Raw genomic sequence first — 16,119 nt, 5'->3', positions numbered from 1 at the left:
TGCGAGGAAAATAGTGGCCGAATGGGAGGGAGAAGAAATCGTTCATTTGGCAAGGACAATGCTGGATATTTGGTCTGGGAACAACCTGAGTCGCTTTCTGGGACACTTTAGGCCAAGTCATGCCTACATCACAACATGCCTTCACCACATGATAAAAGGACTCCAAGGCCAAAGCCAACAGCACAGGTGCAACCACTGTGGCCCTTTGGCAATGCAAAGTGTTGCAGTAACTTCTCGCAGTTGTATCATGTCAATAATACCGAACTGACAGGAAGCCACCTCTATTTTCACACATCTACTCACAAAACCACAAAGAACCTGACTTCGGAAAGAGTTACACACACACACACACACACACACACACACACACACACACCAAAACAAACATGTGACAGTGATTACAACCACAGAGAAAAACAACTCTTTAGAAGATGAATAAGTAGGCATCTCAACAGTATGTTTTCAACAACACGCCCTTAGATAGAGAACACATTGAAGAAGCTGCACTGGAAATATTCACCCAAAAAGGTAGAAAACAAAAAAAGCTACTGATGAGGATTCGGTCATGCTTCATGCAACATATAACAGCAGCAAAACAGGTGAGGTCACACGGTGAACGTTGCGATACTTCATATTAAGAAATATGCCCAAATACACTAAGAAAAACAGAAGCCCCTGAGTTCATCTCAATAGACAGTACTCATCGGAGTACTGCCCAAGAAACACATATGCAAAACCTGATCATCTAAATAAGTTTAAGGAAAAAGAAGTAAGTGTAAGGGCTTGGTCTCTGTTTTGTGGATAAAAGGACACGAATTCTGCTCTACCAATTAGAAAGTGGACACAGGGAGGCGGGGGTCACTGGGAATGTGGATGTGGGATGCAGACAAATGGAACCAAAGTCTGGTGGACACCATGACACATCAGGACAGGACAAAAACAGACACCGAGGGCTGGAGAGAAGCGTCCTCCTTTTCAACTTGAATAGCATTTGTTCCCATCATTGGTGCCATGATTGAAAACAAGATTGTGTTTTTTGGGTTTTTTTTTTTTTTAAGGTTTCCTGCAAAGAAGTTAGTGCGTCATCCAAAAGAATCAACAAATCAAACAAGAAAAGCAATGTGCTACTTTCAATTTTTATGTCCCCTAGTTGGAGGGGTTTATATATAAATACACATATATAGTTATATATAAATATATATCTATATATACTGACAAGGGAATGAGATTATATACACATATACACATATATATATAATCTCTATCTTCCTGAATTCTTGACAAATAGTTAGTCCTGCGGTTAGAAGTGAAGGTAGAGGGTGGAGGTTGGGAGGAAAGTTAACGAAGAGTGCATACCGCTTTCGGCTTCTGCAAAACGACAAGAAAAGAATTTAAAATCAAACAATTTGATAATAAATTGACACCAGAAGGAAAAGAAGGAATAAAACCTTTGTTTCAAATTATTTGAAGGGTACATGTGAAAACAAGGTTTTTCAGCAAAGCATGAGAACAGTATCATGGGGGGAAGGACAAGGTCATTCAGGACAGGCTGGGGCACTGGGGTGGGACAGAGGAGCAGGGCTCTTGGGATTTTAACACCTGGTCACTTCAAAAGTGTGAGAGGAAAGAAAATGGGAAATGTTTTAATGTAGGGAAAAAAATCAAAGTTATTATCTCAGGAAGGGTCCAGCACTGGATTCTTGGAGACATGGGTACTGTGTTTGATAAGCCCTGTGTTTTCTCACAGGCATGATCCACATTCCTTCAAACACACCTTTTTCCACAAGAACCAATGAGCTTTACACTGAGACCAAGCCACAGCTGAGGATTAAAGCTGGCAACGGCACACAGAAAGCCAAAACAAAGCCAGACAAATTCTTTTCTCCCTTTTCTTAAAAAAAAAAAATAAATAAATAAAAAATCTAAAAACCTCTATCTGTAAATGTGGCTTTGTTGAAAACATCTCTGATTGGTGAATTAACTGGAGGGTCCATCAAAGGAAAGATTGTGTCTTCCGGGAAAGCTCTGATTTCTTTTTCTTAGAGTGGGGGCAGGGCATCCCATGGGACCATTAGCAGCCTGTTCCTCTCCCTCCTTGGGACCAAAGAGTGGCAGGTGGAAGAGGACTGGTCAAGGTTCAGAGTACAGTCTCTTGCTAGGAAATGCTTCCAGAATGCTCGAGAAAGGCTATTCAGCATCACCCACATCAGGACACTTTGTTGAAAGATGCACAAATAAGAAAGAGAGAACACTGAATTGTACAAAGAATTACTGAGTTGGCAACACAAAGAATATCATTTGCAACCCTCCCTCCCCTCCCCTCCCTCCCCCCCCCCCCCAGGTACAGGTGAGCATTGGCAACAACATGGACAAGCAGCAGTCCCAGGAACATCCATGTCATCAGTTGAACAGCGAATAGCCAGGACTCTCAGTGGTTTTTTGCAAATAATATTCTTCACTTGCCAACAGGAAAAATATGTGTCTACGTACATATGTTCTAACTGCCACAGCCATGTTCTACACGTGGCTACCAAATCTACCGCTTTTTCTTCCTTTGGGTTGATTTGGATTTTCATAATAGCTGAATGTTTGATCAGATTGACGCAGAGCAATCTGATCTGGGGTTGAGGTAACAGAGAACATTGGATTGACTTGCTTACAATCCAGCGTTTTTTGTCATGGAGACACAGACTGAACATTTGGAGGTCTGGTGTTATCGGGTCACTCATCCAAATAATGGAAATGCCTTAAACGATCATAGCAAGGAACCTTCTAGCCTGGCCCTGTACTCTGCACGGTCATTTGGGTGTGTGTGCGAAGCTGTCTGCTCTACAGGAAGACGTACTGACTACAACTAGGAACAAGCCAGTATGTCATTTCAGAGGACAAAAGCCTGACCATGTCTCAATGAGTTACCTTTCTCCCAAAACGACTGGTAAAAATGGAGGAGACGGGTGGCAGAAATCATCTCTATTTTATCTGTAATGCATACAGTGTTCCATCCACAGAATTCCTTGTTAATGTGATGCCTCCTTCTTCCAGTGTGAACTCATCTATTGACTGGGGTGTTATCTGTTTCAGCCAGACCCAGTCCCTCATCAGTCTCATTTGCACGTAATTACGTGCAAAATAAATAAATAAAGAGGGCCCCTGCCTCTGCGCCTTGCTCCTCCGGCTAATTTACATGAAGCTGATATCCTGCCACCTGGATTTCGGTTGCACCGGGAGAAGCACATATGGTCCACAATAGGCTGCTTGTAATTCGGCTATCAAGAGAGCTCGTACCTCCCATCATGGCCCCGCCCCCTGCCTGCTGGCAATGAGGTCGGCGTCCACCTGTGTGCTTTGTGCTCACAACAGTAAAAGGGGTAAGAGGACAGTGTCTGACCCCTCTTTTAGGCAGAGAGCTGAAAGTGAACGCTGGCACCATCGGATGGAGGGCTGGTCTCCCTTTCCCTGGAGGAACACTCTCAAGACCCAGGGGGCTCCCGATGCCGGGCGGGTCTGGGATAGAGACGCCAGTGCCTGGTCCAACATGCCTGGAACTGTGTCTGAGGGTCTGAGAGGTGTTGCTTCAGGGTCCCAAGCAAGTAAATAATCCCCAAGACAGAGAAGTGGACCGAACGTTCCCAGGATGCATGCTCACCATCATCAAAGTGAGCTGGCCGCAGAGTCGCAGCAAACTTACCGGCTCTCTCGGTTGGCGGACTTGTATTCAATGGCTATCATGAGGAGCTTGAGCTTCACAAAACACAGCCTGCAATGAGATGGAGACACCTCCCAGTCAGTGCTGCGGAAGGACCAGAGCCACACAGCCAGCACTGTTACGACCCTTTCATCTCCTAATCCCATCGTTATCCAAGGGAGCCTCATTCTGCAGTCGCTGTGCCAAGTGGACCGGGCTGGGAGTGGCACCTCCCGCTTCCCCATTAAGGCTGATTTCTTGCAAGCGATAAGGCACTGACTGTTCAAAGTGCAAATTGCACTCAGGTCTAGCTGTCTAGACACAGACCCAAGCAGGAATTGGTGTCTGGGGATCTGTGCTGGGCCAGATTCATTAGTTTCTCGGTTGGGTAGTAAAATGTTAACTGCAGGGGGAGGGAGGTTTTTGGAGCAGCTGGACCTGTTATTTGGATTCCATTTTAGTCTTTTGTATAAATGGCTTATATTGTTGTTCCGAGCAGACCCCTGTGTGCTCGGAATGATGGTAATAATCCTTAGCTTCCCCGTAACTGCCCGACACATGACTGCGGCACCGTCACTCCTGGCTCCAGCCAAGCTGTCCCACCTCATCTGCCCATGGCTCTTGCCCGCAGCTCAGGCTGCCTTGAGGCCAGCTTCTTCCTCCCTCGGTGCCTTCATTGATGCAGATCCTGCCCCCAGAACATCTCTTCTCTCCTCACCCACCCTCCCATGCCCACATCAAATCCCACCTTCCCTGTAGGTCTTCTGAGGCTACTGCTGCCCTCTGATTTCCTTTCTATTCTCAGAACTTCAGCACCTTGTCTGCAACCACATTATCCAGCCCTTAGTCAACCTAATACTGGCTGTGCCTTCATGTATCTGAATTTTGTCTCCTCAACCAGCAGAAGTTCTTTAAGAGATCTGGACTGGTTTGGAATTCCCCATAGTACTGCACATGGAACCGCCAATACAGACAAGCTCAATAAATGATTTCCACTTATTGGGGTTTAATGCTAAGAAAATAATAAATGGTTCTGTATATCCCTAAGAGGGAGAGATCAGCCTAGTTACTCAGACTTCTAGGGATATCTCTACTTTACAGGTGATGAAACTAAGGCTCAAAAAGCTTATGTGACTTGCCAGGGTCCCCACCTACTACTTGTCAGATACACATCTTCATCCTCAGAAAAATCTGTGTTGGCAGAGAGAGGCAATAAGCAAATATACAAGTGATTTAATAATAAATTCCCAGATGAAGATAAGGACTCTGCAGAAAAAAAAACCCCTAAGCAAACCGAGAGTAACTGGAAGAGTGTGTTATCTGTAATGGTCCAGGAGGAACATTCTAGAGACGTGCCACTAGAGCACAGGGCCCTGGAGCATGATGGGAAGAAGCAGGCGATGAGAGGATCTGGGAAAGAGCATCCTAGGGAGTAGGAACAGCAAGTGCCAGGGCCCTGAGGCAGGAAGAAACTTGGGGTATCTGAGGGCCAGTGATACAACTGTGATAACGACTGGGTCAGGACGCCAGGCGGAAGCAAGATCAGAAGACTTTGTTGGCCACAGTAAGCAGTCTGCAACTTATTCCAAGTGGGATTTCAGGAAGCCTTGGGTTGGTTTTAAATAGCAAGGTGCCATAATCAGATGTGCTAGACTTGCGGATGTGTTACTTACAGGTAAGGTACCGATAAAGGCCTCCTGCTCTCTGGTGGGAATAAGACCAATTGCTTATTCAAGCTTGTGAGGTCACGGTCCTCCACATGGCTTTCAACAGACAGTCAGATTTCAAAGGGCCACTTCCAGGCAGCCGTGCCGGGGCTCTCGGTGATGTGCAGGTTTTCTGATTCCCGCCAGCAGACTCTAATGTCTGCTGATTACACAGTTTGCTGAAACACCAGGCCAAGTACAGCTGGGAAAAATGCTCTTCTTAATTTACGTCCCATAGAGCACCACTAACACGTACCTTTTATGGGGCTGTTACTTCTGGAGCTTAAGCTGTTTAAAATATCAGCTGGCTTATGCAGTATTTGTTGAACAAAATTACTAAGATTAAGTAACCATTTTCTAATGTAAATAGCAGCTAAATGCCAAAAGCTCAAGATGTCTGATCTTGACTTAGCATGATCCTGAAGAGGCCAATATGCTGATAGTCTGTGAGCAACGACCACTCTGATTTGGGACTCTGGCAGTTCATGGGATCAAAGATCCTTATTTAACCACCTGATCCTACAGGTGAGAAGGGAAGAAATGGTTCATAGTGATCATGAATAATATCTTTAAACTACTATGATATCATTTACCAACTAGACATACGAAGAAAGGAGCTTTCTAACGCAGAAACGTTGATAAAAATCTATGTGGCCTTGCGCACATTCGTAGCCTAGCAGGGGTTTGCCAGCAGATCTCTGAGTCCTCTCTCATAACCCTCAAATCCCTATCTCAGATAATTCTATACTACTCTATAGGAGCCTCTTTTTAAGAAGCCCTTTGACCCACGACAATCCTTTGCTCACTGGCCAAAGGGACAAATTGGAGAGGGACAGAGTGATGGAACCAAAGTGATTACATACAAACAGTGCCACGACCACAGATGTTGAGGCCCTTTTGAGACTGCTGATCCTGCGTTCCTCATATAGATGACAAACTGAGGTTCAGAGACCGGAAGGCAACTTGCTCAAGGTCCACTGGCCTTTATATAGAAAACCGAAGGTGGAAATTAAGCAATTTGTTCAAGGTGAAACAGCTTTTATGTAGAAATGTCAAAAGTGGAAATCAAGTCTCAACGCAGAGTGCTGCACAGATGCTTCTCATCAAAGCAGAGGACATGAAGGGGTGTCCAGAAGCCCAATGTGCAGACATGTTCTGCTTGGTCAGCACAGCATTTTTTGTCTTTTGCTTTTTAACTGGCATTAGATACCAACAGATGATTTCATATAAAAACTAGTTTTTGGCTTTCCTGGACAAACAAGATATGACCACACTGAAGCTACATTTCCTATGACTACAGAGATTGGAGCTCCAAAGCACTTGCCCCTTTGGATGAGACATATGCTCTCCAATGTGCCACAGTCCCCACCACTCCCTATTGTCTCAGACCTCACAGTTCACTCTTTGTTGCTCCCTGCTCCCTACGGGCATTGAAGATTTGAATCCCCACTCTAAAAGCACCACCTGGATGTTTGCAAAATATCAACACTGGGTAACTTACTATTTACACTGCTCGCAGAATTATGTCTCCCTTGTTAAAATCACAGTTTTTCATTAGACACTGCCACAGAGTCGGCCAATGTCAGGGTACTAGGCTTAAGGCTGCAGCAGAGGTGCAGCCCCTGTTGGAGGTCCATTGGGGAAAAGCAGATCAAGGCCAGTAAACAGGGGAATGGGTGTGGTTTGGTGTGATAATCCTTGATTTATACATCTCGCTGCCCTCTAGACTGAGCTTTTTCTGTGTGAGACGCAAGCTTTATCTCCCTGGCATTTTGCAAAGTGCAAAGCATAAGCCTTCCATAAATGCCGATTAAATAAATGTATGAAAGAATGGGGAGTAGAACGTCACGAGTGGCTGGAATAACACAGAAGAGATAAAGTGGTAAACTGGGAAAGTCTCGTTTTGTCAGAGAAGGTTTGGGAGTGAGTACAGAATCGCGAAAACAAGATGCTGCCTCACGTGTCTTGTTCTTTAAAAGCACACAGATCGGGGTGGGGGTGTGCAGAAGGAAATCACAGCAGCAATGTGCTCTGGGAATCTAATTTTTGCCTTCTACCCACGACGCCCTGATGTAAGCACAAATCTAAGATACGGACAACAATTTCTCCTTGAGATCCTCTACAAACTATCACAAGGGGTTCGCTCCTAAGAATGTGCCTGCAGACTACCTGAAATTGATGTCCTGAGGTTAAATGTTTTACTTGCATCGTTTGGCACCATTGTTTTCGGTAAAGCAAAATGGGCTTTGCTCACCCAATCCTTAGTCACTCCCTGGCTTTATTCAGGCTCCCGTGTTTAAATGTATCCTGGATAGTGTGGTGAGAAAGGAGGCTGAGGGTGAGGGTGAGGCAGGGGTAGGAGAGAAGTAGGAAAGCTCTCCCAGAGTGATAAACAGGATGGAATCAGCTGTAAGTTAGCAAGAATTTAACCCCTGACTTCAAAAATAAAATGTCTCAATGTGTCCAATGCAGGAAGTTGTCGCTGGCTGCAAAAAGTAATTACAGGGGAATAGAAATGACTTTTTTTTTAAGAAAAAAAAATGCCACTGACACAAAAGGTTTTAAACCAGCAATCTGCAATAAAACTGATGTAGTAACAAGTTAGATTGCTTTCTTGGTAATTATTAAGTAGAGGTCTGTCCAATTTGACAATGACATTATACAAAGCCCCCCTTTTTTTACTGCCCACGTCATCTGTTAACTATAGTAGTTTCAACCCAGATGTTCCCGAGCAAAGGCTCTTAAGAATTAGAGTCCAACTGTTTCTACCTACCCAGAGGGAAATGCATTATTCCTGCCACTAAATCAGCCCCCTGGACTAGAAACATTGCTGCTAGTGTGAATTAAGCATGGAAACCTGTCCTAGAGTGCGCACCGTCTAATTTGCTCAGGAAGAATATGCAAATGCATGGCCTGGTGCCAGGAGCGAGGTGGGCAAGGCCAGAGAGGCAGGGCTTACTGTGCCTTCCACCCCCAGCTCCCCAAAGCGCCCATCTCTCTTCAGTTCCCCAGAGCGACCCTTGTGATCATAGTAGATGCCGATGTAAACACTGGGCTTTGGGAAACCAGACCTTTAGGGTGGAGGGACTGGGATGAAACAGATTCACATTTAGGAGCCTTGATTTAAAATGACAGGATCTGGAGCCCTGGCTGTTGTGGCTCAGTGGGTTTGGAGCTTCGGCCCACATACTGAAGGGTCTCAGGTTCGATTCCTGGTCAAGGACACGTACTTGGGTTGCAGGTTTTGGTAGGGGCATGTGTGGGAGGCAACTAATCAATGTGTCTCTCTCACATCGATGTTTTTCTCTCTCTCCCTCCTTCCCTCCATCTCTCTCTTCCACTCTCTCTAAATATCAATGGAAAAAATATACTGGGGTGAGGATTAACATCAACAACAAACAAACAAACAAAATGATAGGCTCTCAAAATGGAAACAGCTAATTTAAAAAAATGAAAAAGGGGGTTTTGTAAGGCTGAGCATCAAGGAAATGGACATCATTTGTAAGGCTGTTACTCAGATTCCAGTTCTGACAGGTAGAGCGAGAAGGCTTCAGAACCCTCAAATACGCACACTCACAATGATCTCCACTAGCACGCCCACTGAAGACACCTGAACTTAAACATAATTACATTCTTTGATATGGGCTTGACATTGGTCTAAAATGTGAATGAGTACATTTTAGAAAGCTTTATTATTATTGATCAGAAACGTAAGCTCTGTGTTTGCTGTGAGCACCCAGCATCAAGTCAAGCCGTAGCATAGCATCCATCCCGTTTCCAACTGGACTGCCTCTGTGGCCTTCAGGGACGGGTGTTCGTAGCTCGGGATCACTGGCTTATTCACTAGCATGCACAGGGGTTACTGGTCACCTTCTGGGTCCCTGTAGTAGAAAACTCATGAGTACTGCTCCTACGTTTAGTCCTGATAACAATACTCCCAGAGAATTCGGTGACTAGGGCCAGCTCTTTGAGGAGAGATAGTTTTTTCAAGCTCAGGCTTGAACCTTTCCATAAATTCAATAAAATGCTCATTTCTGCAGCCTGGCTAAATACAATCTATCTTATAACCATGGGGCCTCCTGGCTTCTTTCTGCTCATGTTCAAACTTGGACATCTTTCGCTGAAGCCTGCTGCTGTCACAGACTCAGTGAACGCAGCCGTAGCTCCCCCGGGCAGGAGACCCAGCTTCCTCCAGGAGATCTGACGGCTTAGGCTTCCCCAAGTGGCTTCCCTGGAAAGACCTGTCTGCGCAGAACAACACAGGGTAAGAGCATGACTTCCTGAGCATTAGGACCCCGGCTGCAGGTGGAGGGGGATGGAGCATTGCCCCAGCCTCCAAGCTGTCTGAACCCCGCTCAGGAGCAGCCGCGCTTGAGCCGGGCTCGAGGGCACAGCTCCCACCCATTAGCACAGCGGAGACCTGCTCAGAACTCCAAGTTTCCCAGGCACTAAATTCTCCGCATCACACCTGAATCTTAGCTGCTGCACTGCCACAGGGGGAAGGAGGGAGGCCCGCTATACTGTAAATCCGTCTTTGGTCCTAATCCCCTCTGAGCGGTAAAGCCTGATACAATTAAGCTTTTACATTTTGTAAGTGATAAATGACGGACTGCAATGCTCACAGTGAGACTGGAAGTGGAACGTGGTGTTCTTGTGGCCAAGCCTCAGCACCTATGGCTTCCTTGGGGCCCGCCCTCTTTCCCCAAGCCCTCCTCTCCCCTGGGTCCTCACTCTCCTCCCTGGAGGCAGGGGTGTATCCTCGTATTTGCTAGTTCTCATGAGAAAATCACTATCATGGTTTCCCCCTGAAAACATCAATGTCAAAACATATCTGCTTTGCCCAGTCAGAGTGGCTCAGAGGTTGAGCATCGACCCAGAAACCAGGAGGTTACTGGTTCGATTCCCAGTCTGGGCACATGATCGGTTTGCAGACTCGGGATATGAAGAGGTAGCCAATTGATAATGTTGCGCTCTCATCCATGTTTCTACCTCTCTATCCTTCTCCCTTCCTCTCTCTCTAAAAATCAACAAAAACAGATTTTTTAAGCAAAAATCTCTGTTTCCTCTCCTCCTCTCATCTAAAGGGGAAACCAATCTGCTCTCCTGGGGAAATCTCAAAGAGCCCAGAGTGCTGAGGGAGTTCCGTGTGGTACTGGGTGCCTCCCAGCCTCCCGACCCCATGCCTCTTAGCATCCCCTCTTCCCTCTTTCTCCCTCTCAGAATCCATCCTCCTTACAAGGCACAGATCAAGTGCCATCGCTTCCAGGAAGCTTATCCTGGTCCGCCCGGCCTCCAGGAAGCTCTGTCTCCCTGTAACTCTCAGCATGTCCTCCTTGTGTAGATCCATCCAACAAACACTCATCAATAGCTGCTCAGCTGTCTCTGTGGATGGAATTAGTTTCCATCACCAGAATGCAAACTCTCAGAAGGCAGCCGCTATAGGGAAACAGAACCCTTTCCTTGGCATTTATAACTATTGTTATTAATCTTTTACTGTGCATATATTTGATCAAATCTAATTGCAGGCTCCTCTAGAGATGGCACCAGGCCTGGCACACTGGCACTAACATCCCACATTCATAAAATATCTACTCAATTGGTTGGCTGGTGACTGATGGCAGAATTTTCTAAAGGGGAGGCGTAGATATAACCTGAGAAAGCCAGGGTAATTCTTTTCTTCCTCTGTGCTTCCATCATCTTTGATGGGGCAGGACAGAGTGTGTGTGTGGGGAGGGGGGGCATGGAGAGGTGGAAGAGCGGAAAAGGACATTAGCTGGTTCTGAGAGATAAGTAATGTCATTCCTCTTTCAGAGATGAGGAAACTGGGAGTAAGCACCCAGTCCCAGATCAGGCAGCTGGTAATGGTCAAAGGGAGGAGGTATGCAGAAATCAAATAGTTCGTCCCAAATCATGTATCCAGCAACTCCATAGCTCACACTGCATGGCATCACACAGCATCCCATTATGTAAACTGCTCAAGGGCAGGGCACTTCCCTAGGAAATATGGCCTCATATCCTAGCCCCTTGCTTTCATACCCCAGCCACCTGCACCCTCCAGTCACCTGCTGAGGAAGGTGGGGAGTGGGAAGGAAAGAAAGTGAGTGGTGTTCTGGTGTTCAGACAACAACGGATGGCACCCTCTCCTTCAGATCCCCAAGCTCCTTTGCCTTGATCTTGCTGCCACATGGGCCCAGGAACAAGCCGGCTATGCAAAGCCAAGGGGAAACGCTCAGGAGGTGCTGGCCCCTAAAAGAAACATCTGAAGGGCATTCTGGGGAAGGTCCAGGACATCCCACCATGACCTCCAACGAGGCCAAGAGGCAGCTCTGAGTGGTGCAACCTGAACTTCCTCTGGGCTTTGCTGCAGTTAGTGTGTATCTGTTCTCCCCAGCCTGAAACTGCTGGTAGGATCCCTCATGGAAACATAACCCAGAGCATTACGGTTTTGGAACTCCACGTTGTTTTGCTGTACTGATCTGGATTCAGCATAGGGAGTGGGGAGAGCAGTTGGTGGTCTGCCTGGCTTGCAAGACAGCAGGCTCCTTCCCATGTCCCTGGAGAGTGCAGGGTACCCTACTCGGAGAAGGAAGGATGATAAGGAGGCGCACGAAGGCCTGACTCTTAGCTTCAAGGTGACGCCCACCCACGCCTCGAGGCTTGGGCTAAAATCAGAGAGAAACATTCCAGTGTCTGAGCCCGATGTGAATAAGAGAGGTTATCCCAGTCTGTGGTGTGGAGGGGTGGGGACCATGAGGGTTCCCAGCCATCAAACTTTGTATCACAATCACCTGATTTGTTTGTAAAAAATGCAAATGTGGGGGCCTTACCCCAGATACTAAAATCTGAAGATATAGCCTAGAAACCTCTCCATCTAATAAGTTCCCTGGAGATTCTTAATTAGCCAGCCCTCATCTAGCAACTACTCGAAGCTGCTTCCCATCGCACAAGGCCCCGCGTCGGAACACCGGGTCTGCAACTTGTCTGGGAGGTGGCGTGGGAAGGGGCATCAACATGTTCAGTGTATAAACCAGGGATCGTGACACTGAATCTCAGAACTATTATGAGGATTCAATGAGAAAATGTAACAAATATTTAGAAATGATATTGCATTTTATCTAAATTAGTTACTGTTTTTGGAACAAAGCTGAGGCTCAGAAGTCAACGTCTATGGCTGCACCTCCCTAGGCCAAGAGAGAGCATCTCTCCACCTGAGATTTTTAAAAAGCTTGCCTTGGGCGGCCTTCTGCCCTGCCTGCCTCTCTTCCTCCAGCATTCTGTTCTCTTGGGGAAAGACCTTGAATTGCACCCCTTTATCCTGCCCCGTTGGCTTTCCCCAGAATGCCTCTCTCAGCTTCTAAGATAGCAGCGAGCTCTCCTGTGTTGCGATCCCGCCCTTCAGAGGGCATTCTGCCAGCCCGAGGGGAGAGCGCATTTATTTCTTTTATGCTTTAAGATGTTATGTGCTGCCTATTGTTTTAATGTGGTGCATAATTACAGAAACCGCTCTAAAAATCTGTGTATTTGATCTGTGCTTTATTACACCCAGAATATCCCCCAATTCTTTTTTGTCTACATGAAGCAGCTTAAAATATACTTTGGCATCCTTTATGTCATCTTGAAATTGAGTAGCCAATTCTTACTGTAATGAAAATACGTATGCGCCTGCCCGGTGATATACAACACTACACTCTAATTACGGCTGTGCTTTAATTAACCTGAATTGAAGAGTGTTATCATTAAACTGCTGGTAACTTTGAATTATGGCTTTTCTTTAATTTAAAGTAGAAAACACAGATAATTAAGCCTCTAGATAATCAAATGCTTGAGGAGAGCTTCAATGTTTTGGGATGTTCCTAAATCTCATTAAATGTCCTTCCTTTATTGATTATTTCTACCTCTGCTGTATCGTTGTGTTAAACGAATAATGGCACTAAGTTGAACACATTCTCATTCACATCAGACGGTTTTTGTTTTATTGTGTTCCAGACTCTGTACTGAACAAATACTAAATTCTCTGACAACAAGGTGTGTCTGAGGGATTCGCTCCTCCTCAGGACATGTTCTAAACTTGAAAATCAATCCAGGGAAGGATTTTCAGCAGCCACCAGTGTCCGGCTTTTGAGCTGGCTCCGAAGGGCAGTGAGGTTTCACGCTGCCCCGTGGGTCAGCAATGCAGGCTCCGGTGTCCGCAGGCCGGGACTGGGCTGGAGATGCAGACCTGGCCTGGGATATACGGTCAGGGACTGGAGGGCTTGCACCAACCTCCCCTACAGCAAACCAGAGCCAGTAGCACTCAGGGGAAATGCAAGTCCTGTGTTGGATCATCAGATTTTCAAGAGAGGCCAAAACCTACTTTTTATGTACAATACTTCTATTTTGAAATTCTGGCAATTAACTTGCTTTAAAAAATGAAATATTGTGATGGGCAAATTCACGGTCACATTTAGCCGCTTCCAGGGCGAGCAGCCCTACCCCTACAGGTCAGCATGCCTGTGCTCTGATTAGGTTCCCAGGAGCAGCAGAGAAGCAGGGGGAAGGCGGGCTTTCAAGGGCGCACTCATGTTCGATGTAAACACAGGTTAAGCCAGGGAACATCAACCACCAAGGAAAGGGCTTAGAAGACTCCCTGCCAATGCCTCCCACGCCATAGGAGCCCTCAGCCCTGCGGTGTGCCCACACTACCCCTACTCCAGGCACCGGAGGCCACAGCTGCTGTTCACAGAGCCAGCTCCTATTGGAAGTCCCGAATTCTCAGCGCTTCCTGTGCTAGGCGGACCTGACTCCAAGGTGGAGAAAGTCCCCAGGGACGGCCTCAGTGCTGCAGGGCCGGCGCCTCTGAACGGTTAACGTCTTTCTGTTTCAGAGAGAAATCGCTTACAGAGACAGGAGACCATGGGAGTTACAACAGGGCATCCATTCTCAGAAAATAACTTCTTCCGAATCAATTACCTATTCACTTTTCCAGTCCATTTAGCATTTAAACTTTCGCATAGAGACAGGGTGAGAAATTTCAGTCAACAGCCAAACCACTCTGGATTGCTCAGGGTCTGGGCCAGGGACAGACAGAGCGCACCTGCTGTGCTCACGGACAGGCGTCTCCAGCTAAACCCCAAGCTCGGCCCCTCCCCACAGTGTACAGAACAGGACTGAGCCAGGGGAAGCCGAGAGCCCCCTCCTCAGATCTTCCTTTCCAGAGGGTCGGTGTGGTGTCTAGGCAGGCAGACAAGCACAAGGGAGCAGCTTTTCTTCCAATGGCTCCCCAGATTCCCCTGTTTCCTCCCAGTTGGTATCAGTGAGACAGCTTATCAAATCCCTTGCTAAGGGGTCAATGGATCAGCCTGAATGTTTCAACGCTTGGTGTCTTCACAGGGAACAAAGCCCTTGTTTCACTTAAACCCAGCATCTGAGATCCTAAAGGGGGATTTGAGGCTTCGTCCTGGTGGTGGAAGTTTCTTGGGATCCTGGACACTGAAGCTCCTGACGTCACACCCCTTAGGTGACAACTGTTGTATCTATGGCTGGGGCTGCCCTTGTCAAATCAGTCCTGCCGAGCCAGGGTCAGGAGAAGCTGAGCCTTCCTACTATCCTATATAATAAAGAGCTAATATGCTAATTAGACTGAACAGCAGGACGACCATCCGGATGACCTTCTGGATGAAGCCGAGGCTGTGAGGGTCAAACCCCTTGCACGAATTTCATGCATCAGACCTCTACTTGTAACATAACAGTTGTCCATGTTGGGGACTTTTTCAAGGTCTCTTTCTGCTACCTGCGGCTCCGCATCTCCTCAGCAAATCAAGAAGGCACTTGGAACAGTGGCTTCTCTGATGTCTCTATGACCTGACTTAAGTGAAAGAGGTTAAAAATCCTTTCATCAAGGGGCTAGCAAGGTTTGCTAGTAAAATCAAAGAGACTTGGGTTCACACCTCCCCTTCATAAATGCGCCTGCATCATGGGAGCATAATTCAAGATCTGCAGGAAAATGCAGTTCCTAATTTAATACAAATGACGGGCCACGCCTGAGATTCTCAGGACTGGAGGGAAAAGTATGGCCAGCAGAAGTCCCCCTGGCAGAGATCATTCAGCGACCCCCCTTCCCATTCACTGCCCACAGCTGAGCCCACAGGACACAGTCGCGAAGTGTCCAGTGTCCCCACTGTGCTGGGCAGCAGTGGGCATCATTCCTGAGGGGGACCCAGTGAATATTCCTGAGGCCCGAGGAGCATATGAGTGTGGTCACTTACTCACAAACAGTAGGGAAGGACAGACCCACGAAGGCACTGGAGAGATACTCTGTGTACATTTCATTGGAGACTCCTTCCAAGTAGTATTTCTGCCACGTGTCTTCCTCAATCTGAAGGAGAAGAGCAAGAGGAGGGTTTGAGATGTTGGCAGAAGGCTATACAAGGAGAGCTTGAGTTCTACCATTCTGGAAACAAATGCATGCACTGGGTATGCGATGGTGACCTTCCTCAACAGCCAGGAACACAAACCGGTCGCCCAGGTGAAGCTTTTCATGGCCTCGAATCCACAGGCTAGAAGTACGTCCCCTCTAACGCATCACTTCTTTTTCAACCTGTTGATTCCCAATGGTGTAGAGAGGCATGGGCGCTCACTGCCATATGGGTGGGCAGGTAAACCGATGTGATTTTTTTGGGAGGAGAGCAATTTTAAAATTGTTATCAATATTGATAAAAGCCCACATTCTCTTACACAATTCCATTTTAA

The 16,119-nt window shown here is 46.8% G+C and overlaps 1 protein-coding gene across 8 annotated transcripts in view; it reads right to left on the bottom strand.

Moving 5' to 3' along the window:
- KCNMA1 (potassium calcium-activated channel subfamily M alpha 1) overlaps positions 1–16,119 on the bottom strand; it is a 683,439-nt gene that overhangs the window by 134,498 nt on the left and 532,822 nt on the right. For all 8 annotated transcript variants that reach the window (XR_013996758.1, XM_081105313.1, XM_081105315.1 and 5 more), the window contains exons 15-16: positions 15,636–15,745; positions 3,689–3,757 (exon numbers count right to left, since the gene is read on the bottom strand). Coding sequence is in view for 7 of the 8 variants with exons in the window: in XM_081105313.1 (XP_080961439.1) it covers positions 3,689–3,757; positions 15,636–15,745 (179 nt within the window). In the remaining variant the exon portion in view is untranslated. The remainder of the gene's footprint in view (positions 1–3,688; positions 3,758–15,635; positions 15,746–16,119) is intronic.

Source organism: Myotis nattereri (genome assembly GCF_964212035.1).
Source record: "Myotis nattereri genome assembly, chromosome: 13".
Taxonomy (NCBI): domain Eukaryota; kingdom Metazoa; phylum Chordata; class Mammalia; order Chiroptera; family Vespertilionidae; genus Myotis; species Myotis nattereri.
This window is presented reverse-complemented; position numbering and strand designations above follow the sequence as displayed.